This window comes from Symphodus melops, assembly GCF_947650265.1.
Source record: "Symphodus melops genome assembly, chromosome: 23".
NCBI lineage: Eukaryota > Metazoa > Chordata > Actinopteri > Labriformes > Labridae > Symphodus > Symphodus melops.
In genome coordinates, this window is record NC_136713.1 from 11,020,811 (window position 1) to 11,046,654 (window position 25,844).

The 25,844-nt window shown below is 42.5% G+C and overlaps 2 protein-coding genes across 5 annotated transcripts in view; both read right to left on the reverse strand.

Moving 5' to 3' along the window:
• Positions 1–170: 170 nt before the first annotated feature.
• donson (DNA replication fork stabilization factor DONSON) lies at positions 171–4,064 on the reverse strand. Of its 2 annotated transcripts, none has more exons than XM_079336089.1 (12): positions 3,475–4,064; positions 3,189–3,269; positions 2,899–3,099; positions 2,629–2,807; positions 2,338–2,413; positions 2,133–2,235; positions 1,939–2,029; positions 1,644–1,796; positions 1,110–1,308; positions 964–1,033; positions 749–879; positions 171–617 (listed from the first exon to the last, which is right to left on the reverse strand). In XM_079336089.1, the coding sequence occupies exons 1-12, from the start codon at positions 3,919–3,921 to the stop codon at positions 483–485; spliced, it is 1,866 nt and encodes a 621-aa protein (XP_079192215.1). In that variant the 5' UTR covers positions 3,922–4,064; the 3' UTR covers positions 171–482. The 2 variants fall into 2 exon arrangements, with proteins under 2 accessions (XP_079192215.1, XP_079192214.1); XM_079336088.1 differs by having other exon boundaries at positions 171–620.
• A 1,413-nt stretch (positions 4,065–5,477) lies between these two features.
• runx1 (RUNX family transcription factor 1) overlaps positions 5,478–25,844 on the reverse strand; it is a 34,351-nt gene continuing 13,984 nt past the window's right edge. Inside the window, exons 1-8 of one of the 3 annotated variants that reach the window (XM_079335992.1) lie at positions 20,979–21,495; positions 19,083–19,234; positions 18,885–18,995; positions 16,890–17,046; positions 13,126–13,230; positions 11,742–11,948; positions 7,087–7,206; positions 5,478–7,006 (exon numbers count right to left, since the gene is read on the reverse strand). In XM_079335992.1, coding sequence (XP_079192118.1) covers positions 6,459–7,006; positions 7,087–7,206; positions 11,742–11,948; positions 13,126–13,230; positions 16,890–17,046; positions 18,885–18,995; positions 19,083–19,234; positions 20,979–21,006 — 1,428 coding nt within the window. In that variant the 5' untranslated portion in view covers positions 21,007–21,495 and the 3' untranslated portion in view covers positions 5,478–6,458. Of the gene's footprint in view, positions 7,007–7,086; positions 7,207–11,741; positions 11,949–13,125; positions 13,231–16,889; positions 17,047–18,884; positions 18,996–19,082; positions 19,235–20,978; positions 21,496–25,844 lie in introns of those variants that run through there. The other 2 variants (XM_079335991.1, XM_079335993.1) reach the window with 2 other exon arrangements.

Consider the following 25,844-nt stretch of genomic DNA (forward strand, 5'->3'; position numbering starts at 1 on the left):
CTAGTATGGGCAGCAGAGGGCACCATACGCCGTATTATAAATATATTTTGTGAATTTGTGTTAAAACTTTGACAAAGTATTATTTTATGAAATTCTGAAAACATTCATTTTTTTTTAAACCTAATTTCCTAAAATGTTACTTTTAAATAAAAAAAATCTCCAAACCTCAATAATTTCCAGAGAACTTTTATTCTCAGCGTTATACGAAAACACAACTTCATATGTTGAAACAAACTTGTACCATTTCTTAAATAAAAAAAGACTGAAAACATTTCATGGAAGTAAAAAGTTCTCCAACCTAAAACAGATTAGAAGTAATTTTAATAAAAAACATTTAAAACAACTCAAGCATGTCTCAGCTTTTAAAAGAAAATAAAAATAGTTCAGTGCAATAAAATTCAAATCTGTTGGCAGCCAAACACGAGAGCACACACTTCCTGTTTCGCAGCTGGCTGACTCAGCGATCACAGCACGTCCAGCTGTCAGTTCTTCCAGGTGTAGCTGTAGTTGTTCATGTTGATGTGAGTCAGAGCCGTCTTGCCCAGACTGGAGGGCTGCTGAAGTTGTTGAATGGAGGCAGGATGGAGACCGCACAGGTCCACAGACCCACCAGCACCCTGAAAGCACAAAGAGGAAGGAGGGCGTGCGTGACAGATAGTCGTGAATTACTTTGTATTCGCTGATGGAGAAATGGTCAAACTCACAAACACAGCTGTATCCTTTAGCTATAAGTAAACAACATTTTTACCTGCTGCTTGTTGGTTTGCGTGTTCATGACGGCTGTCGGTGCGTGCGTGTAAAGAGTGGCGGCGAAGTTTCCTTTCTGAGCGGGTCGAAGGAGGGACGTGACGGCGTGGAGAGAGGAGGGCAGAACGGGTCCTGCAGGAGGAAGGGAAACGAACCCTGACATTGAAGTAGATTGTTCCTAATGTTTGTGCGCTAAATGAAGATCTGATCACGTACCTGTGAGCTCCAGACTGCTGATGCTCTGGTACGTGGAACCAACCTGGCTCTTCACATTCACACTGCGAGCCTGAAAACACAAACACTTAGATACTGTTGAAGCTTCGTGTGTGTGTGTGTGTGTGTGTGTGTGTGTGTCTCTGTACCTTCAGCGTGTGCATCGTAGCTCCTCTGAAAGCGATGGGAGCCAGCAGCGTGGGGGGTAGCCCTGCCTGGGACCCCGCTGTAGCCACCAAACTCTTACAGTTAATGAGGAAGTTGATGAGTGTGAAGGTGTCCGAGCCCTCCACACACACCACCGACTCCGGTTTGTGGTCCAGAGACACTGCGTGGCCCTCTTTACGCCTACGTCAGCGGTCAAGGAGCCTTCACGTCTGACTTGATCACATTAAACTGGACAGAGAAGGTCGCTGGGTGAGACTAGGTTTTGGTGGCCCCGACTAAACTTAACTACGTTTTTTTCTTTTTCTTTTTGCACTCTGGGCAGCTTGATGATTGAACATGCTCTTCTTCTGTGTGTTGCATTTAAAAAGGATGCTGCAGGATTAGAAGAGTGTGATTGCGTTCATTTTCCATTGGAACATTTACAATCAATAGAGTTGTTTGTTTGTTTCACATCTCCTGCTGAAGTGTGTGCCAGGACGAGCTGACAGTTAGATTGAGAAAAGGCGGAAGGATACAGTTGTATGGAGATGCTGTCCGGCTTCTTGATTTTGTCCTGGACTCCCATCTCCTTCAGCCAGGAGAAGCTGCCATCGTCATCGTCGTTATACCCACAGCCTTCTCCTTCCTCGGCTTCCTGACAGTCCTTGCTCTCTTTAAACTCGGAGCAGCTGCACATGAAACACACAGGTAGAAGTCAACGTAATCCTTGAGAAGAGTTACGTTTGAGCCATTTAAAATGTCTTTTAAGGGCGGGAGTCTTATAACAAGTGTAGAGGGGAGAAGATGAGGATGAAAGAAAAACACACTCACTCCTGAGCCGTCTCCGTCTGCTCTGCCTCCACGTCCTGCTGCTCTCTGCTCTTCCTCCCCTCGTTCACTAGAGGGAGACTGAACTTGATGCCTGAACAAGTTTTCGAGGGATGACAGCTTGTGTAAGATTTAAAAAAACAAAACAAAAAAATCGGATAAGAAGTTCAGAGTTTTGAAAAGAAGCGATCTCTCACCTTCGGCCTTCATGGCCTCTCTGAGACCTCTGGTTGTAGGAGAGATTAACGCTGTGATGCTGCCTGGGCCCCCGAGACCAGCGGCCCTGAACAACACCGTAAACTGACAGAACGGAGCGACAACACAAAAGGACATCAACACAGTCAATAAATAAAACCAATAGGTGGGGTAATGGCGTTTAATCAAAAGGAGTTAAAGATGTACCTGATAGGAGCAGAGATAGAAGTAAGGACACAGTCTGGCCTTCAGCAGACTGTAGAGAGACGACAGACTGACTGACCTGAAAGAAAACACAGTGTGAAGAAACATTATTAAAAAACAGAAGAGCAACAAGCATATACTCAGATAGCCTGTAATAGTTCTAACACATTATGCAATAAAAAACGTATGACCGAAGCGAGAAGAACAAACTTGAAAAACTTCAATGAGACGAAGGGTGAATAGTTTGCAGGTTTCAAACGCTGCTGCTGTTAAATCTAAAACCTTCAGTCTCACCATTCACTCATGAGACTCTTCTGCAGCGCTGTGTCTTGTGCCCATGGGCTGCTCTTCCCAGTGAAGCTCCTCTCAGCGTTGATCCGGGGGAACAGAGAGATCCAGGGCAGGGAAGGGTGCTGCCAGTACACCAGACTCTGCTGGAAGGCACAACGTAGCTCAGAGCAGGACCTGGGATCCTGCAGGAGGGACAAGCAGGGATTAACAGAAGTCAAAAAAAGACGACACTAGATAAAAGGATCATTGTAAATATGAGATCTAAAACTCTACCTGTATGCTGTGTGGCAGAGAGCTAAACTGAGCTCTGCAGTGCTGGCTGAGCCCGAGAGCTTCCTCCTGGGCTTTTGGGTGTTCTGCCCACGAGAGGGAGAGAGGGGAGGTGAAGAGGACGCGGGTCTTCAGGCTCCAGTCGGTTGGGTACTGTGTGCAGACAGGAGGTGCTATGGAGGCAGGTGCAATGGCTTGGGGACTCTGGGGGAGAAAAAAGCAGTAGTTATTTACAATGAAGTACGGGAGGAATGAAACGTTTGGTGCAAAATGTGAACTCTTTTTTTTTTTACCTTCAGCAGCGGACTTTTAACATCTTCCTCCTCTACTTCTTCTTCAAACAGAGAGTCATCTTCAGAGAAATTTAGACTCCTCTAGAAGTGAATACAGTAAAAAAAATATCACATTAACACAATTAACCAGGAATATTTAAACTACATCTTGTAATTGGAGCTTAAAAGTTTGCATTTACATTGATGCAATAACATCAAGTATTTTGCAGCCACTACAGCGGAGGTGCATATTGTCCAATCAGATTGCAGGGTTCTTTCTGTATTTTACTCTAATGAACAAACAAACCTTGCTGGTGGCATCTTTCAGCTCCTGTTGTTCAACCTCAGTCAGCATCGCACTGAAAGGTAAAGCTGCTTTCTTCGTTTGCATGTCATCTTCTCCCTCCTTTTCCCTCAATTTGTTCACCTGCTCACTTCCAATAGCTTCGGCATTTCCCTCCTCGTCGTTGTAAATAAGTAATTTCTTTTTCGGGCTAAAAGTGTTCTCGATGTTCGCGAAAGGGTTTCTGCGTTTTATTCCGCCTCCTGAGCGAGTCTGCGCGACGAGCAGCGGGCCCGGGGAGAACGGTCGAACACAAGCCGGGGATGAGTCGCTTTGTCCCGGACTGCTCGTGGAGCTCTGACCGCTCGGACTGGAGAAGACGCCGGCTTCGCTTCGTGCTCTTTTCCGTCTCATTCGCATGATTTCAGCCGGTCGCTTGAAGTTGGGTGAATAGCCTGCCTGCTTAGACATCTTGGATGGGATAACTTATTTTAAAAAATATCGCCGATATGTCCTGACAAATATTAAAAACACTGCTGTTGCCTTCCGTACTTTAGAAATTTGGCGCGTGACGCGTCGAAGCAGTACGTCACTATGGCAAGCCCAAAGTTACAAACATCATCACTTTGCAAACGCGTTTTGTGTTGCATTTGTGTTCACAGTAAAATAGAGATACTACATTTTGACACATATTTTTAACATTTTATTACCTTTGATTTTTTTTTCAAATTACTTAAGAAAGATAAATTAACTAATAAATTATTTTACGTCATAATTTTATACTCTAATCTTTTTCTGTAATTATACATTTTAATGTAAAACATATATATATATATATATATATATATTGCAACTAAACATATAAATATGGAATAAAATACGCATTGAGTTCTGTTAAAGCTATGTTGTATTTACAAATACACCAAAAGGAGTATAGGCTTACACTTTGCACAGCTGCACAGAAATGTGTAAATATAGTTAAATACACATTTTGTGACTGGTGGATTTTCCCCTCCCCTTTCATCACCCCCTCAGGTCCTGTGTCACAGTGATTAATAGGACATTATGTTAATGTTGTCCTCCTTTGAATGCCTCCTGAGTTTGTCATTATTGTAGATCATCAATCACGCCTGGAGAGATTCAGAGTGATGGCTGCTGTTGGAAATCAATTCTGGTCTCAATCTTTAGGCCAGAAGAGAGAAAACAAATGCCTGAAGCATCAAAACAATACCACTGAAATGTTATGTAGTCATTGCCTAAACAGATCTGGCTCTATGAATCCTCGTGAAGATGGGACCGCTTTATGATGCAGTTAGACCACTAGATGTCACTGTTTAGCCTCCTAACAACCCTACTGTTTTTAAACACCTTTAGTTTACCCTCCAGCTGTTGAGGAAGTGGACTTTTCCCAGTCTTGATGTTTGTAGCTTCCCTTGCTGACAGATCTGCTTGAATGAGTGAACTCATCTACAGAAGCAAGTTGTGATTTATTCATCCTGAGTTTTTCCTCCATGTTGGACGATTTGAAGTCCTCGACAGAAAGTTCACATGACTCATTTGATGATTTGCCGGCCATTTTGCAACCTTTGCCGGCAGGAGATCAGCTTTAATTCTGTGTGCTCACTGTCTGGCTGCAACCACTTAATCTTTATTTAGCAACGTGTGTGTGTGTGTGTTTGTGTGTGTCTGCTGTGTGTAATCTGGCAGGAAAAGCAAGCTAGGACTTGTCTGTTTGCCTTTAGAAATTCCTTCAGGTTTAGGAATAGAAATAGATGAAGTGTGTGTGTGTATGTGTGTGTATTTGGCATTTAACAGGTAGCAGCACGCTATAAGCATTTTTTATATGAAATCAGAATTACGTGATTAAGCAATAACGACCAAGCCAGAGTTGTATTCTTTACACTATAATATTTATAAATATCAAAACGAAATGTGCACCAAGACATCTCCTGTGTCCGCATGTGCGTGTGCGTGCGTGTGTGTGTGTGAGTGAGAGAAGGAGAAATGAAGGTGAATGAAACTACAAGTGTCATTGACAGCCATTTTATTTACAGTACACACACAGTCTCTGTCTCTTTCACACACGAACACACATGAAATGCTACCACAACCGGTATCGTGGAATAAATTAACAAAATATCATGCTGATAAAAAAAGAGTCAAAATCCAACTTTGAAGTCGGAGTAATTCACCAGGCGGTGCCAGTTGGCCTTGTGGTTACATCGTGCGCCCCCATGTACAGAGTCAAGGATTGGGGATCACCCTAATCTGAGTACAGTATGACCCTCGGTCCTTTCACACTCTCCATACTGGCTTTCCTCCATAATCCTGTCCCTCAAATAAAGGCATATGAATCCAGAAAATAAATCTTCAAAAGAAAACATCCTGGATGAAAGTTTGGGATGGAAGACAGTCTTTGTGTTTTTGCATCCATTGTAAACAATGAAACTGTTGAAATGCGTTCAGTTTTTTCTAAAAAGGTGATGAAATAAACAGGCAGTCAAGATATCTGGCATGAGCAGATCTATTCACAACACCAACATTTACAAGGAGTTATTTTACAAAGGATGCTGATTGGTGATCAGTCCAGTGCTGCTGCATGCACTTGTCAGTGTAAAACCAAAATATTACCCCGCCTCCTTCATTTATTACCCATCTCTTCTGCAAAGTCTTTTTCCATTCACACTTTTTTTTACTTGCCAACATTGTTTTTCAGGAGGTCATTTTATACTGGGTGCACTGGTCAGGCTCCTGGTCAAGTGGAGACACTTTGAAGATTTAGTAATTGTGAGAAACTTTCAGGGGAATGTCCACACGAGTCGATTCGCAGGGAACAATCACTGGATGGGAGATTTTTCCGTCCACTCCGTTGATGTTTGGAAGCTACATGAATTTCAAAGTTGGGCTTTGTTTCGTGAGAATAAGAAATAATTAGGACAAAACTCCATTTGGTTTGTCATCACATGACCAGGTCGCCTCTCTAAACAAGTGCATCCATTGTGGCGTATTCAGTAAGGTCTCCAGACAGCTTCTGCTGCCACCATGTTTGTCGGCGAGCTACTGTGACTGGACTCCACCTCCACGCCCACTCCTTCGTTCTGATTGGGCAGAGACGGGTGCAGGAGAGAGGTGCCCGTGGAGGCGTTGGTGCACGGTGGCAGGATCCTTGGCGGGGAGCGAGAGTCACCACCGCCTCCTCCCCCCGCCATCATGGAAAACTGGTACGACCCAGCGGCGGTGGAGTAGTACAAGTGGTACGGCGAAGAGGTGGACTGGAAGTGACCATTCTGAGCCTGGTGGGGGGTGTTCGCCGGGTAGGGAGGAGGCAGGTACGTGTGGTACCTCCCCGCTGGAGTGCTTGCCATTGCCGTTGCCATAGTGATGCCAAGGGCGCCGTTGGAGACAGGGTTGTGGGAAGGCGTGTAGGTGAAGGCGGCAGCTGTTGGAGGGTAGTGGACTCGAGGGTCAGAGAAGCGGGAGTCAGGCAAGGATGGGAGGGAGGTGAAAGGTCGTTCTAAGGTCATTCTGGGGTCTCCAAAAGCTGTGAGTTCGGGACCTGAGAGGGAAAGGTCAGAGGTTATGACCTAATTAATTTACATCTTGTTTGTTTAGTGTATGCACGCTTGGGTGCTCTACCTGTGAGTCGACCCGGTGAAAGGGGATTGGCTGTGTGGACGGTGGGCGTGGTAATCTGGCCAAGGTAGGGATACGATTGGTCGTAGGACCAAGACGGAGACGACTGCAACTGTCTGGAATCTAAGAGAACGAGAGAGAGAGAGAGAGAGAGAGAGAGAGAAATGATTCATTCATGCCTTTATCTCGTTAGGGGAGAAGTTTTAATCAGAGAAGTTCAAAGTTGTTTGTTTTGGGTTGTCAGAAAAAACGTCATTATTTTATCAATCATTAATAAATGTGCCATAATGTCCCTGTCTTTTTTTGTTTGTTTTTCTTAAGAAGTTTGCTGTTTATTCAAATCTTATCTGAACTGGAGGGACTGTGAGCTTTTTCTGTCGTCACAAGCTCAGGTCGAGCACGTGTCCAATGACGGCTCCGCAGCGAGATTCATTCATTAAGGCCATTTTGGTTTGTGCTTAAAAAAAATTTCTGCTTTGAGTTCACAAGTGTATTAAAAACAGAATTATGTGGAAAATGTCTGTAAAACAAAGGCTGATTAAGATGAACTTCATGTTAAGAAAATGAAAGATCAGAAGAAAGAGAGATGAAGGAGAGGAAGCAATTAACTTAGTGTGTGGGTGGACGGATAAAAGGGAGGACTGTGTGTGTGTGTGAGTTCTTTCATTCAATCCAGTCTTTCCCCATAGTCTAATAAATGCACTGATCACCCACAGACTTGCAGACGAATGTCTGTGTGTGTGTCTGTGTGTCTGCGTGTGTGTCTGCGTGTGTGTCTGCGTGTGTGTCTGTGTGTCTGCGTGTGTGTCTGTGTGTCTGCGTGTGTGTCTGTGTGGCTGTGCAGACAGACGAGGAAGCAAATTGTACACAGCAGCCGAGACGTCAATGAAGGCTTTTCAAGTCTAGCCAAGAGCTCTCCCAAGCATTGAATTGTGTGTGCGTTTATGCGTGCGTTTCTGTGTGTGTGTGTGTGTGTGTGTGTGTGTGTGTGTGTGGTGTATCTGGGTGGTGGTGAAGGCCAGGCCCTGTGCCAAGCCCCCTCCTTTCCTCGTTTTTCTCCCCTGGCAGAGAGCACTAATGTGGGACAGGAGTCACAGGCGGCTGGCTGCCTGGAGCATAGAACTTAAACACATAGAAAAGCGTCTCCTGAGTTACCTGAGATTTTCTTTTAGGCTTTGGAGATAGAGTTGTCCCATAAATACATAACGCTTCAGAAATAAATGAGGTCCGGCTGTCTTTTCATGTTTTACACTCCTCACGTTGTTTTTGCTACAAAGCTTAACAATCATTCACCATCTGCTAAAAAATGGCTGAAAACTGAAACTTACACAAATATTAGGGAAGCAACAATTCAGGCTATTGTAATATTAGATAGAAAGTGGTTGAATGCTAATATTAGCTTGTTATCTAAAGGTACAAATAGGCTTCATCATGCTCCACCACTCTGTGTACTTTACTTCTGTCAGGAGCTCTAAGTGTTTTGGCAGCAGAGACTTTAACTGCACGGCCACACATGTGAAAACCGACACACCAAAGCACACGCGCACAAATCAGTCCCCGCGCTACACGATGCTACAGTATTTATTACTCACAGTTAGGAAAATGTGAGAAGCGAAAGAAGGGACGAGGATTGTAAAAAGAGAAATGAGAGACGAGCAGGCCGCCTGATGACGGAGAGAGGAAAAGAAACCAAAGAGGGAAAGAGAGTGAGGGCTGTAATGGCCCAATAACGGTTTCCTGTTGCTATTTTCATTTTTAAGAGGAATCAGAAAAACACGGTGCGCCCTACAACTGCAGAGTGTTCCTCTTTGTCTCTCACCTCTGCTCTACAACATCTCTGTCTCAGCTGCTTGCCGGTCTAAAGAGTGGCTGAATATCTGCAAAGCAAACGTATCATTGCTTCCTTTAAAACCAATATGATCTAAATACTTGTTGTTTTAAAGGTACGTCGTGAAGTCAAACGCTATCATTCTGTGATTAGTCTTAAAGCAGCCACGCTCTTGATGCAGCTGTGTGCAGTGTTGCTCGTCTCCCCGTACTGCTCTGATGTAAACATGTTTTCATAAACTGCAGCTTTACACTGCACTATGTCATGTTTGTGTCGTCGATGTAGCTTCGATAATTTTGCTTTTCCTTTTTGGATTGTGCGCGCCAGCTTTTGCTCTGACCTGATTCTTGCAGGTTTGAGTACAAGCTCACACATTGGGCTGAATTTAAAAGGCTTCCCTCACATTGTATTGAAGGCTGAGTTTGGATTTGTGAAATTCTGACGGTTGCGTCAAAAAGCAGTTATACATTTGCAACATTTCTTTTTCTCACAGCAGCACTTCCTGTCAGCTGACTCTCATTTCCTCCTTAAGTAATAACTTGCTTCCTCACTCACAGACACACTCACATGCAAATGTGAAAAAAAAAAGAAGAAGAAGAAACAGAGTTTTTTACTGCACTTAAACAGTTATATATGCGTGCACAAACACACTCAAACACACAAATAGAGCGTCATACCACTGAAAGCAGAAGAGGAACAGATACCCTCTTTCGGTGCCACATAGAGTATCCACAGCAACCGCAACACACACACACAAACAGGTACACACACACACACACAAAGACCACAATGGATCTCACAGAAACCACAAAGAGGAACAATGAGGTTTGATGCATCTGGACGCACAAACACACATTCACACACATAGTTTCACGTTTTTGGTTAAACTCGGCGCTGAAGGTCACTCTAATGTTTGTGTCCAGCGCTCCTTTCTCCTGATAACAGGACAAGGAGGAACTTGAACGAACCGTTGGTCAAAAAACATCTTCCTGTTTTATCCTTGTGCTTTTTAAAACTACATATAAAGAGCTTCAGAGGTGCTTGTGGGACGTTTCTGAGCCGGTCTGATTCTGTTGGCTTCTCATCGTCAAACATATCAGTCACCGTATCTTTTCCATGAAATGCATAAAAAACAGCTGTCTTGACAATTTACTGTTAATTGACTCATCTGACATCAACCCCGCAGCTGCAAGTTCCTGAATCAGAAAATAACGATTTGAAAATTTGGTCTATCAGTGGATATTGGCCCTGTGCAAAGACATCTGCACGTCCTAAAATAATGTCAGCAGCCGAAGTTGGTCTGTTGTGTCGTATCATTTACCGGTGACAGAGATGAGTTTTTTATCGGGCTGAAGGAGGTCGCCTTGTTGGTCTTATAGTGGTATCGGTATTTACCTCGATCTTTTTCATAACCAGCGGGAAAAACAAACAAACAGGAGCTTTAAAACCTGTTGCCATACACACAGTTTGAAGCCTCTCTGTGAGAGTGCAGGTGCTCCCTTAAAAGGCATCATGCTCCACATGGACGGATAGTGTTGAATCATTTTTCTGAAGGATTTGGTCATGCACATTAAGTCATGAGATAATATCTAAAACTGTCCCCAGACATCGAGCTGGTTCCAGAGAAAGATGATCTCATGTCGTCACCACCTCTATATGATTACCTCCAGAGGGAAGTGGTTTTCTCTTCCATTCAAAAAATAACCACAACCTTATTTCATTCCTTTTTCAACCTTCACGTAAAGTCATTCAGCAACTACACAAGTCTCTGAAAAGCTTGAAAAACATTTGACACCAGCAGGCCTTTTTTCAGTCTGGACATGTCATGGCTCGTATAAATGCATTGACAGTGTTTGCAACAGAAACACACGTCCCATGCAGACGTGTCTGACTAATCCGTGAGCTTCCTGTTTTGCAGAATATGCGACACGGTTTCATCTGAGCGGTTGCTTAATGGATTGTTTTTGAGCCCAAACACAAATTGCAGCAGAGTCGTTTCTCAATCCTCAAGCCGGCGTGTTAGCTCAGGTGCTAAAGCAGCTCCGCCAATAATTGTAGGGTTGATGTGTGTCTGCCTCTTTCTGACCACACGAGCGCCGCTGAGTGATGCTATGCTATGTTGTGAACGTGGAATCATAAAGGTGTGTTTTTTATACAAAGAAGTTACTACAGATTCATTCCCTCACATAAACGCCTCCACTATACTGTAGGTCATAAACTCCGCCTCCTCCATGTTAACAGATGGACTTTTACGTACAGTAAAACACAGGCCAATTACATTTCCTCAAACATGCTTTCTGTCATCAGCTGTTATCGTGCTGATTTATGTCCGAGAGTTCATTTTTATCAGAAGTTAAGTTTTAATTTCTAATTGGACGCAGTAAGAGCAGATTTAACGTCATGATTGACAGCTCTGCAGCTTTCACAAGCAGACCAGAGGAGGAACAGCTGGAGGTCGTTTTTGTTTTCCATGACTACGAGTGTCCGCTCTAAACTGTGTAAATCTGTGGGATCATTTTTATCGCTAAGTTAAATATGTGCTGCGGTCAGTGGAAGGGGTGGGACGTCAATTATGAGGCTCCACCATCCAGAAGCCCTTCTGCATGTCTTGGCTCCAAAAGACATCACCACGAGCGCAACAGTCAGCAGCTGTCATGGGAGTGTTTTGGACATGGAGACGCGTTGTCCATATTTATATACAGTCTTTGTTTATAACTCGAGCACATTTGTTTTACTGATTGAGGCACATTTTAAAGAGTGAACTGAAGAGTACTTTTTTTTTTTTTTTTTTTGCTTCTTCAGGCCTGGTGAATCACTTTTGCGCTCTTACCGGCAGTTATCTGAGTGTGCGCCGGGCTGGAGAAGGAGGCGGAGTTAAGCGCTGCAGATTGGCGAGTGTTGGCGGACGGTTGGTGGTGATGGTGGTGGTGAGGTGGCGTCACCCTCATGGAGTTCCTCCTCAGGTGCTCCAGCTCTGTTAGCCTCTCGGAGAACGCCAGGGTGCCGGGTTTGACCTCGTCCATCTTTTGACGGTGGCCTGCGAGTGAGAGGTGACATTTAACTGTCATGATTTCTAAACGTTTCGGAACTTTTTTGCTGCAGGAGAACGCGATTTTGTCGACGTAGATTCCTGCATGTAATCCAGTCACATGATCCGGGGATTACAACCCTACAGGCCCGAACAATGCCCTAACATTATTAACACACTGTCTGCTGTTGCGTGGGGAATCTGGCGATGGGCGCCGCGTAGGGGTCGGGCTGTCTCCCCGGGTGTGTGTGTCTGTGTGGTGGTCTGTCACGCTGTCTGTGGTGTTGGCTGCACTTCAAAGCCCCGAGACTGAGCTCCAGTTACAGGCACTTCCTCCCAAAGGGGGAAGTGTACATGTGTGTGTATTAATACTGAGTGTGTGTGTGTGTGTGTGTGTGTGTGTGTGTGGGCGAGTTAGAGACGAGTGATGGTTATTCACAGCTGAGCGGAGCTGGCAGGAGTCTTCCTCTCTTTCTGTCACCTCTCGTCTCTCCTGACTCCTCTGACCACTGTCGCTCTGTTCAAGTTCAATCCCATTGAACAGGAATTAGAAAATCCCCCCCCCCCCCCGGCTTTTATTACCCGTGAAAATCTGCTTCTCCCTTATGCTTCATCGTCTGTTTTAGAAATCCCCACATTTCATCACAGTGAGTGGGAGAGGAACTCAGCGTTGCATCAGGTTCCTTACTGACTCACTCATCTGAGACTTTGTCTGTGGGGATTAAAGGCATCTCCGTCCTCAGCGTGTACTTTAGTTTGTGGGCTTTGCCTCTACAATACCACAAATACATCTTAAAGTGGTCCAATAAAAAACTGCTTCCTGTCTTAAACTGTGTCCAGAAGCACTGATGATATAAATGATCACTGTGGTTATAGCTGAAACCAAGGTCTTTTGAAATTGCTGCACAATACTCTGACACACAACAGCAGACAAGAATGTTAGCGTTGAATGACTTTGCAAAACTTGCAAAAGTTTTTTTTTTTATTCCTCTGGACAAGTTCGACTTTATTGAACAGGACAGCTGAGGAGAGAGGTCACAATCTCCCTTTCCACATCTGCAGCATGCTTGTTTAAAGGGGTATCTGTGTTATTTGAAGTGGGGTTGTGTGAGGTGCCTGTCAGCAGGAAGCGTATTCGATCATTCTCAGCCGCCGTGTGAAACATTTGTGTGTCAGCGTCACTCACGTCGTGGCTCTCTGGGACCGTCCACCGTAATCTTAATGGCTCTCTGGTAGGTGGCCACTTGAGGAGGGTTGGTGAACACTGTGATGGTCAGAGTGAAGCTCTTCCCTATGAAAGAAAGAGAAGATGGGAGCAGATAGGTGGATAGAGAACGAGAAAGGGATCGGGGGGAAAAGACAGTAATGGAAAAAAACTGTTAATTAGTCTTTGAATCATTTTCAAGTCACCCTCCTTTCTTTCCTCTACTTTACTCCTCCCTCCCTCCTGTTCTCCTAAAATATCCTTTTGGTCTGCTTTATGCATTAAGTCTTGAAAGTCATGTTGCCCCAGACAGGAATAAACCAGAAGCCACACACACACACACACACACACACACACACACACACACACACACACACACACACACACACACACACACACACACACACACACACACAGACATGCACACACGGATAAAAATGGTAATATGAAGAAAGAGTGCACTGATTGATCCAGTAAACAAGCTAGCTGAGGACTCAGTGGAAGTGTAACCTGTGTAATTATGTAACTAACTTTTATGTCTCAAGGCAGAATATTGAGTTCAACATATCAGACCATATTGATTATGCTGAGGCTAAAAGACAAAGGAATTGTATTTTAAATCACAGCAGTATTAGGCCACACATTTTTACACACCGGATGCACTTGGAGACATTTGTATGCATGACGAGTTGGATAATTATTGTCACATGGTAACACGCTTGAAAAATATGGTTGAACAGGAGCTCTCCAAACTTGCATGCTTGATACCAGCGAGCAGGACAAAATCAAGTCAGGAAACATCCAGTATTGTCTGAAACCACTGAACGGGTCCGGAAGAACCTGTGGCAGCTTGTCATGTGAACGCATCCAGTAAAATTAAAAGTGATTGAAGTTACTGTCAGTCATTTTAGCACTGCTGTTGCTATGGTAACTGGCATCCTTAAAAAAAAAACCACAAAATAAAACAGGGCACTGATTTAGAAGATGAAGTGTTAAGGTTTCCCAATATACACTTTTAAGCGACACTCGTCAGCCAATCAGAGCCAAGAGGTGTAGTCCCAAAATATCAACCAATAAAACGTAGTATCAGTTGAACCGTGGTCATGAGTGACAACAAATACATATCTACTGTAATAAAAGGTTGTGTGTGTGTGTGTGTGTGTGTGTGTGTGTGTGTGTGTGTGTGTGTGTGTGTGTGTGTGTAGACTCAAGTTTGGACGTAACCCTCACTCATCACTAAGCTTGTAGGACCACCTCTGCTGTTGTGTGCCAGGGCCGGAGTAAAGTTACCACATGCAGACAGTCTGATGCCCCCCCCCCCCACACACACACACACACACACACAGTACAGTATGCATAGTACTCTCACTTCTCTCTAATGTGTTTCCTGCTATCATTCCATATATTCTTATTATCTGTCATGAAGAAAACTTTTCTTTTAATCTCTCAAAGTAAAAACAAATATCCGCGTACTGTTCAGTGTTCTTGTGGCTTTATCCGACGCGCTCTAGCGGACTATGAAAACCTTTAGCAGCGAGTATTTACAGTACTCTTTATTGTCCCCTTGGGGACATTATATGTGCAGTTTGCCATGTTGTAACATGAAGCATTCTTCTTACCAGAAGAAACCATTATATGATGTGTGCGTTGTTCTTAGTGGCATCTAACATGGGCCTAACTGGCATGAATAAGCCCCATTCCTGTTGTTTATTGTTTGTACAGCAACTGGCCACTAGAGGGCGTTTACCCTCCAAATCAAACACTTTGCTGTTTTCCAAATAGACTTCGTATACAAACTGATAAGCACTGTAAACTTGTGTCCAAAGGTCAAAAGAAACTTGCAATATGTGTTTGTGCAGGTTCTTTTCCATAAGGAAGTTTACAGTCAGAGATGTTGTCCGATAAAGAGGCAGAAGGAGGAGGAAGAGAACAGCTGGGCTCTTTGTTTCTGTTGTGTCTAGCAGCCAACCAACCGGTGGCTTCATACAAACACACACACATAGACACACACACACACTCACAAATGCTGCTTTCCGGTTATTTCTCTGTTATCACCCCTACATGTCTTCTTATTCTCCGGAGATAAGAACAGATTTCACACATGTGCTGTATTGTGTTTGTCCGTGAGCGTCCTGTCAGAGCCTGCAGAGGCATCAGCCGATCAGATAGAATCGCTTATTTACCCTGTGTTAAACCAAGCACTGTGTGTGTGTGTGTGTGTGTGTGTGTGTGTGTGTGCATGTTGACAAAGAGTATGATATTGTCTAAAAGATAAATAGTCTGAACCTTTGTGATCAACAAACGGCCATGTGAGCTCAGAGAATATTTCAGGGTTTTGTGTCTTTAAATGTAGTTTTACGTTTATTATCTGACTGATTTCAGGAGTGGAACCATCCCCCACAACGCCAAACTAAAAGACTACAAACAGATGGATTCACTCTGACTTTTTTTGATTAACTAAACAGCTACTGATATGCAAATGCACAGAGCAACCGCTACGCTGTGTGCACACATGTCGGCTGTTTCAGTGTTGCTTGTGTGTTGTAAGTAGAGCTTCTGGAAAAACAAAGAAAACTGCCTCATGATGACTGAATATGAGATCTTTGACTGCGACTGCCACACACACACTAACCGCTCGTCAAACCACGAAAACCGCTCCTTGCTGTTGGCAGCTAAGCTAACCACTTCCCACATAGACAGTTAATGACATTTAGAGGTCTTCGGTGGTGAGAACACAAAGTTCACTAAATCCCTCATAGCAATCAAGATTCGTCTCCGAAATTTGAGGTAAAAAAGTGATGTGAGCATCGAAAAAAAAAGTTTCATCACATCAGTGAATCAACGTGGAGAATGTTTTAACATTTAAGTGTAAAAAAAGTCAATCCAAGATGGGGAACACAGAAACGTGATACCTCCTCTATCACAGAATGATGGTATTGTTTTGAAAGCACGTTATGTTAAAATTAGCATTTGGCTGCTCGCACGGCTATGGACTGTTAACCTTCAAAAGACACAGTGAAACTAAACCGTCATGAAATTGTAACCTTGTGGAAACTTGGTGGGCCAAATACTGACTTGCTTGCTTGCTACGGCATACACAATCAAATGTATAAAAGTGCAGGGATGAAGAATCCTTCCAGGAGTGTTCAATCCTAAATATGTTTAATATCCTTGAATTGAAAGATCAGGATTGTCAAACATCGACAGTTCTTCCTATATTTCCCTTCAGCTGTGCAGCAGTTGTCATTTCAATGTGTGCGTGTGTGTTCATGAATGTGTGAGTGTTCGCAGAGCTTGTGTACACAGGACTGGTGTTTTAAATAGATAAGTTGGGACATTTGCCTGCGACTGATTTAGAGTAACTGTGGTCTAGTGTGTCCGTTAAAGACATGAGGGTGAGGAGGAGGAGGGGTGCAAAGGGAGGTAGACTTTGAATGGTTGTGTGAGGAGGAAGTTGTGTGAATGCTGGTTTTATTCATTTGTACTTCCCCTAATTTATCCACGCGGCGTTCTGTGTTTGAGCAACACGCCGGCCCGACGTTTCAACTTCTTTGACCGTCTTTAGAGGCAGATTCTGCCTTCACTCACGTTTCATGTCTGATAATTCATTTTAACAATGTTGTTTTCATGATGTGTGTTTTTATGTCTGTGTGTTTTTATGTCTGTGTGTTTTTATGTTTGTGTGTTTTTATGTCTGTGTGTTTTTATGTTTGTGTGTTTTTATGTTTTTGTGTTGTTTTTTTTACCTCGTCCACTGCGGCCGACAAAGCGCAGGTCGTTGAATCTGGCCACTTGGTTCTTGATTGCGGCCGTGGCGTTCCGAAGCTCGGCTGAGTAGTTCTCATCGTTCCCCGCCATCACTGTCACCAGGGTGCCATCTGGGATGTCGCCCAGGGCAACCACCTGAACACATGATGTCGGAAAAAGGGCGTTAAAGTCTCCGTCTGCTATTCAATCAAAATATGAACGCAAAAGAAGAGAGTTTACTGCGGATCTAGTTTTTATTTACAATTTAAAATAAAGTTTTTCTGCGCAGCTTGACTAATTAATAATAATAATAATAATTCATTAATTAAATAACAGAATTTGTCTTCTTAAAGGCGGTGTCAGTGATCCAGAACTATTTATAAAAAAGTAGATGTGATCTTCCCAGGCCTAAAGGAAAGATTTATTTTGCATGTTCTAGATCCTTGTACTACAGTTCCCATCATGCTTTGGGAGATACAAACAAGCGAGGAAATATTGACACTGTATGTTGAGCCCGTCAACACCTCTTCCATCACACATGAGAATACTTGAGACAGGTACAAATGGTGCTAACTAAATCACAACTAGCTTACCCATCATATAGCATGTCTTTTAATTACTTTTCCTTTCATCCAGCTCTAATATTTAAATGATACGTTTCATTAATTAGTTCACTCTCGTGAGAATATTGTCGAGAACTTTGAACTTTAAATCCTAAATGTCAGAGGAAAGAAGAGACGTTTAATGAGTGAGAATGAAACTGTTAAAAGACCACAGAAATGTGAAAGAGTGCACTCGAGAGCACGTTGTCTTCCTCCACAAATACGCAAATACAGAACCAACTGGAGGCTGATTTCCATTTTAACGTTAATCAAACCAAACCATCAGTGTGCAAATGACTCCGTAGATACTGTCCTACACCACACACAGCTTCTCTTTAACCCCGAGCCCTCACTGTGAGTAACCACAGCCTGTAACTCAGGTAAACAGCACTCCACCAGTATCACTGTTTAAGGGGAAATCATATTATTATTATAATACATTTTCACTCAAGAAGTGTGAGTGGACAAAACCACATGCAAACACACACACACACACACACACACACACACACACACACACACACACACACTGGGCTTCAGAGCTTCGTAATTGTTTCCTTTGCCTTTTTTATTCTGCGTGGCTGGTTTTATGCCCCATTGCCTGTGTGTGTGTGTGTGTGTGTGTGTGTGTGTTGGTGTGAGTGTGTTGGTGTGAGTGTGTGTGTTTGTGTGCACTCATTCTTTTAACTACATCGTGTGTGTAATCTAATTACCGTACATACAGTAAGCACCTGTGCAGAGTCCAGCATGTTCATGAGTTTTCACTTATGTCTCTCTATACGGTATATATATATATATGTGTGTGTGTGTGTGTGTGTGTGTGTGTGTGTGTGTGTGTGTGTGTTTGTGTATGAGAGTGTTTGTATGTGTGCATCGTAAAAGCCATCCATCATCAGTAAAAGGCCATGACATCCGCTCATGGCACTCCATAACGATGCATAATGCACCAAACACACAAACACACACACACACACACACACACACACACACACACACACAGGCAAATCTATGTGTGCACATTAATGCATAAACCCAATAAATCAATCAGTTTTGTGTTTTGCTGCTAAAAGCTGCTTTTCTGTAAATGCATTTAGTCTCAGAGTGCAGGATAACACACACACACACACACACACACACACACACACACACACATTAATGCAACAGGAAATACCCTGTAAAGAAAATGAAACCTTCATAATGTTCGTGTAAACATATCGTTGTTGGTAACTTCACATTGATGAGGATTTCTGTTTTTTTATTTAATATTGTTGTGTTTTACGTCATTCAGAAAGAAGCTACACGGCTAAATGAAAGAGGAGTTGGGATTTAAGGCGGCACACACACACACACACACACACACACACACACACACACACACACACACACACACACCTTAAAGGCGATGGGCAGGGTCTTGTTGCACCTCCAGTGTGTGGGCAGCACCGAGCACAGGAAGTTTGGACTGTCTGTCTTCATCAGCTCAGCGGGATGATCAGAGATCACCTGAAACAAAAAAAACCCCTCAGTTCAGCGTCTGCGTGTCAGAACACACGCAGGAGTGTATTTATGTTTATCTCCACGTTTCCGTACCTCCACCATGCCACGGTCGGCCATTCGCAGTTTGCCCACCAGAGCTGCCCCGCCTCCCGCCTCCTGTGCGCCCAGCGGCAGGGCCTCGGCCATCTTCCCCCCCGAGGCGAGGGTTGTGGATGGGGGGGTGTAACGCCGGCCGGGGGCTGGGTCTAATAGAGGAGAGAAAGGTTATATGAGTTCATTTTCCATCAAAAAAACAACAACTCTGTGTTTAGGATTGTTAAATGTTTTGTTTTGTCTAACTGTCTTTGTGGTGTTTGGGAAACTCCTAAAAGTGTTTTTCAGCATTTTATGACAGATAAAAAAATATAATGATTCATGTCCAAATCTTCAGATTGATCACAGAGATAGAAAACAGAAATTGTTCAAAATCTAAATTAGCTTTGGTTGATCTGTTGGTGGTATTCTAGGAGGGATTTTTGGAAATACTGTGCGACACGTAAACTTGAGTTTATTTCATTCAAATACGAGCTACATGAAAAACAAGACAATAAATCACTGTTAGAGAGGATGAAGCTGAAACACACACACACACACACACACACACACACACACACACAGTGCATGATGACACACATTGTGCTCACACATACCAGAGTGTGCAGTCATCAAACTAAAGACTGCAGCCGCTCTCTGCTTTCAGGGAATAATTGTGAGAGAAGGGGCCGGCAGATAAACGGACAGCTGTGCGTGTGACTGTGAATTGTGTGTGTGTGTGTGTGTGTGTGTGTCAAAGACTCTGGGCTTGTCAGTCAGCCAGCCCACATCTGAAGCCACATGCTGGTGGTTTGGAGTTTAGTTTACAGTTGAAACCTTCACACTGATACTTCACTTTGTAAAGCCCGTGACCTCACGGAGAGCGCCACGAACCCTCGCAGACACACACAACCACACCGGGTAAAGACGACCAACAGACACTCACACAATCCTCACAATGACTTCCATCTCTTCCAACAAACTAACAGATGTTGAATACGTCGACTCAACTCGTCTCCAGTGTTTTTTTTACGTTACTTCCTGCAGCATGAATGGAATGGTACATTTTGGTTTCACTTTATATTGCAGTAATTAAAATAATATCCTGTTTAAGAAAGGATGGAAAAGAACTTAAAGAAGTGGCAAAGATGAGGTTCAACCTTATGGTTTTGAACCATCAGATTTTTAAGGTGTTAAAACAGTAAGTGTGAAATGATGACTTGATTTGAGCTCATGAATTTTAATGAAGTCTGCTTATCATTTCTTTTTTACCCACTCATTTAACCAAGGCTTTTTGGCCAGTTCTGTCAATGGTATTGGACCTCTAAATACCATTAGATAGATAGATGGTAGGCAACGCTTAATACACAGGAGAGTGAAATATTGTCTGATTTTCTTGCACTTTTTTGTTGTTGCAAAACTCAAGCTGTAAATGTGATTTTAAATCACTGGACTTTCTCGGGCCATTAAAATATCATAAAACAAATCATAAAGTACAATCAGCACACGATTTAAAGGAACCATGATTTGAAAGTTACAAATATATATATATATATATTTTTAAGGATCACTTGAACTCTTATAGTATCACTAAACCTGTCAGTGTTTCTTTGATTCATTGATGCAGGAAGTAAGATGAAAAAAAAAATGTGGACATGATAAAAAATAATCCAATCCAGAGGAAAACAATAGAACATTAGTCAGAGGCACAGCAGCAGCATTAAAATGCAGGCTCATATTTAGTTTAAAGGGATATAAAGGCGACAAAGACAACTTCAAACCATCATATTGGTGCGCAGATGACACCATGAAACTGTCAGAGAGATAATGTATATGAAAGAGAATTTGTTGCACCATGTTTTCATCTTCTTTTCATCTAAACTTTAAACGTTTCATTAACTTAAAAAAGACTTTTACCGTATTTAGCGTCCCACAGAAACACCATTTGTGCGCCACAGTGCGCCCACAGATACTCTATTTCCCCGATCTTCACAATAAAACCTCCCGATTCAGTCTTGAAAAGAGTTTCTGGGCGATAATCTTCACTTTGTCCACTTTATCTGTAGCAGTCTTGCCCAAAGTTGCGGCTCGGTGTCCCGTCCACACGCGCCGGTGTCCAGCGTTTCGTGCGCCAAAGTCCGGAACCAAACAGCGTCCAAAGCAGATCTCCAAGGCTTGAAGAAACACTTATGGGTTTTTCTTGTCTTTCTTTAAGTGGAAAGGTCCCTTAGTTATTGAAGTTGATTTTTCAGTGACTTTAAAGTTCCTCCTGTCCCCTCTCTGTTTAAAGTTATCTTCCAAACACGTTTTGCGAAACAAAACACGAAGCAAAGCGCAATAAACCTGAACTAACGCGGCTTTAAATCTCGTTTTGTCCCGGTGTTTATACTGAATCAAGCGTCTCCCTCTCTCTCTCTCTCTCTCTCTCTCTCTGCCTCCCTTTATGACTCTCTCTCATCCAGAGTGCATGAGTGTGTCAGCGGCTCACAGCGCCAGGCTTTTACCGGCAGACCTCTGGATTTGCATTTCATCTTTCCACTGAGGAGCCCTCAGCCAATGAGGTAGCTTGCCGCTTGTTGTCAGTAAAAAAAGGGCTTGACCAATCAGCGTCATGTCCGTCCGGGAGGAGGCGGGGTTTAACGAAGAGCCGTTTACTCACGCGCTGACGAAGAATCGACTGCATCACTTATAATTCAGTGCGTGATCACCAGATAAACATAAAGTGACGAAAAGTAGGACAGTGTCTCAAATCTCTACAATATCTAATGTGTAAAACCGGACAAGGAAATAAAAGAATGGGCACAATTGTAAGACAAATATGAATACATAAAAAACGAATCCGAATTAAAACGAGGCACAAAAAAATGATTCAAAAGTGCAAAACGGGAATAACACAAAAGTGGAATAACATACTCATGAAATAAAGGTCCTGTTGTCCTTTTTCGTTTCTTCTGTTCTTTAATAAAAGTGCAAATTTTAACCAACACAATCCAGTCCATAACTCAACTACACAATGTCTCCATTAATTGAGTCATCTTAATAAAAACTCTTAATAAATTGGGACTGGTAAGAAAAACAATTCAGGTATCAGCAGGCTGTCAGTACAGAATATCAACGATAGGGGGCAGTAAGTGATCTGAGTCATAACATCATCCCTTTGAAAGCATGAGTGAATTAACAGGAGGGCCTAAACACACGCGCGCACACATACACACACACACACACACACACACACACACACACACACCACACTTCATTAAAAAAAGGCGAGTTTTATTCAGTGACATTTATTACCTGTATAATCTGTTTGAAAGACTAAAAGCATTTATGAAAAAACATGAAACATTTGAAAACGTGAAAAATATATAACTCATAATTAAAATTCATTTCAGATTTGATTTTATGAAGTAGTTGTTCAGATTGTTGTCATGTTTCCTCCTTGTTTGAGACAGTCCCTGCTTTATTTGCAAAGGACGATTTAAATGTTTCTTGGAAGTGAACCTCAGCTGTATTACACGGTTTACTAATGAGTCTGTAAAAATCATTTTTATTTTAATTTCTGGCTTATTTAAGTGTTAATTATCTTGTGATGTTTTGCATGAACTTGTCTTGGTCAGGTTCGTCATCACAAAGGATTTGGATGTTCAGGTTTTCCTTACAGAAAACACTGATGGAAAAAAATTACAATTGTTAACAAAGCATCACTGATGTAGATGTTTTACTGACAAGTGTTTTAAACCAAATGATTCAAACGATAATGCTTAAAATTGAACATATATTTATTTAAACGAGTGTAACACTCTTTGGATTTCATTTTAATTCATCTTATTTTATTCATTCAAAGACGACAACCACAATCCTCTCAAAAAGACTGATTTCGTTTTAATTTGCCAAGCCAAAAAAAAAGAAAAGAAAAAGAGACAAAATGAAAGTGAGGCTGAACTGTTAGAAAAACAACAAAACAATTCTAAAAAAAAAGAGATTTTAAAAAACCACCTTGTTCAGATTGAGAGGTATCAGAGAAAAGCTTAAATCGTCTCTTTTTTAAAGGATGTTTGGTCCTATTTTATCTCCATGATATACATTCACATTTCATATAAACATTCAATCCACTGCTGTTTTTATGTCTTTGAATCTTTTGATCATATTTAAACCATGAGTCACAATCACAGCACTAATATTCTTCTTCTTAATCTTTATTTGTTAAACACCAACTCCAAACAAATATAATCTCACCAAGACAGCTTTTCTCTTTCTTCATTGATTGCTTAACAAACATTTATCAGACTGTCAGAATGCTGGCTGTGGACTTTGACACAGTTTTGACTCAAACTGTTTTGATTTTTAGGAGACTTTAATTTGCTGTGGGAATTTCGATTTTGCCCGCACAAAAACGTAGAATTCAGGAATCTTAAAAAAACCTGAATTCTGAATATTGTATTTAAAATTCTACACAAACGTTTTAAGGTATAATAATAGGTCCACTGTGTCAGATATGGCATCCATTAAAAGCTACATATGTTATATACATTAAAACAAAGACGTTTTATATTGCTGCTTTAAAATGAGACAGTGAGGAAGTCTGAGGTCTTTGAGTCTCTGAAGTAAAACGTGTTTACTTTAACTGACATTTAAGGTGGATTTTAATCCCAACCCTTAAAAAACACAGAAATCCTTTTACTTTGAAAGGGCTGAGCGAACAGTATCCTGAGAACCTTGTCTCAGCTGAGTGTCTCCAGGAGTCAGTCGATGTGATTCGAGTTAAATCAACGTGCTGTCGGATGAGTTTTAGAGAAACGCCAGTCTGCTCCTGCCTGCGCCCCTCTGTAGCCGAAGGGGGGATGATAAAAAATGTAAACGCCTCCACTCTTGTGTCGGCCTGAGATGGACGTGACGTGATTTGCCCTCGGAAATATCTATTTTTCACTTCCTCATGCAGGGCCTCTTCGTCCTTTTTTTCCTCCCCTTGTTATCCTGAGATCCTCTGCTCAGACTGCTCGAAGTAACATGTCAAAAATGTGCCGCCATTGTTTTGAAAACTGGACACAAAACTGACAAAATATATTGTCACTCTGTTTCTCCGCGTGCGTTTAGCACCTGCATCTAAAGCATTTCTGTCAAGCTGCAATTTCATCAAAGTCGTCGTCATTAAATCTGACGCTGGACATTTACTCCACATAGCACCAAACGTATCAATAATTCAAACAATGAAGGCCGCATTGAAACCATATATGTGAGCATTTCAGGCTCTCTGCCAAGCATCACACCGATTCTATAAGAATCACACACACACACACACACACACACACACCATCATCATCATCATCATATGTCGCTGGTTTGTGACAGTGTTAAAAAAAAAAAAAAAAGATTCTTGAAGATGCAAAAAAAATCAAGTAAATTAAATTGAAAGTGTAAATTTAGTTTCCATTTTTTGATCCGTTCAGTGAAATTTAAAAAAACAGTTCTTCTGTTTTCTCCTTCTGCACAGGCCTTTAAGGCTTAACGATTAAATCAATACAGTTGTTGCAATGGGGGAAAACCTATAAAACATATAAAGGTTCAATGAAAACAGTGGAATGAGAGACAGAGAGAGAGAGAGAGAGAGAGAGAGAGAAGGGTGGGGGGAGTTGTATTTCGCTCTGCAAGCGTTTACCACTGACTGACCGGTAACGTGAGCCGGTCATTGTCCTCTGATCCATAATCAATACCCAGTCACAATCAACTATCGAACTTATTGATAGCATCCTTATTTCCCTAAATCAACCAAAGCGTAACTACAAAAGAAGGATAGGTTTCTGAGGCAGGATGCAAATTCAGCTGCTCAACACTTGAAAACAGCATCACAACCAACGTGGCAGCAATATGATTCTTGTGAAAGTCAAATGATGCCGATACCACGGCAACACAAAACCTGGACATCCAGTGTTGGCTCATTTCTTGTAGTGAATGAAAGTGTACAGGCAAAGCCCGGCACACTGTCTAAACTGCACAAACATGTTTGAGTACTTAAAAAGCTGCGGCAACAAAATTGTCCTGCGGCTGCTGCTAAATAAAATGTGTGACAAGCTGAAGTGTCTGTTCTCCTGGATACGATCATTATTTAAACAATGGAGATTAATATCAAGGTATCAAAGTCTCGCGCATTTTAAAGACCTTGACCCTAAATCGAGCTTCTGCTGTGGAAAAGGTCAAGACAGTGAAATAATCATTTTATGCAAAAGGCTCTTCTTCAAAATATAGGACAAACTATGTTACAGTACTTCTTTGAAACAACACATAAAACAAGATGGACACCTTGGTTTAGTTCAGACAACACCACGCTGATGAGGATGACTGTGAAGTGGAATTAGCTTTACCAAAGAGTGCGCTTCCTGTCCGACCTTTTCTCATCAGGTACATGGCCCAGGACAGGGGGCCCGAGCTGGAGAACGCCCCCGCATTCATGCCTCGATCCTGGGTGCAGACGCAGCAACAGCTGGGGCCAGACGTCGGACGCCCAGAGGGAAGAGCGAAGACGGTATCAGAGTAAAATAGAAGAAGAAGAAGAAGAAGGAGGACGACAGGAAGAGGAACTAGGAAAGGAAACGTAAACAAGAAAGGAAAGAAAAGCAACAGCCGAGGTAAGTTTTTTTTTTTTCTTCTTCTTCAGCCAAAATGTGAAGTTTAATTAGAGCTCCAGCCTGTCCTCACCTTCACGGACTGCTTTTATACCCCTCATCTATCTCCTCACCCCCTCCTCCTTCTCCCTTCCCCAATCTCCCCCTCTCATATTAACAAAAA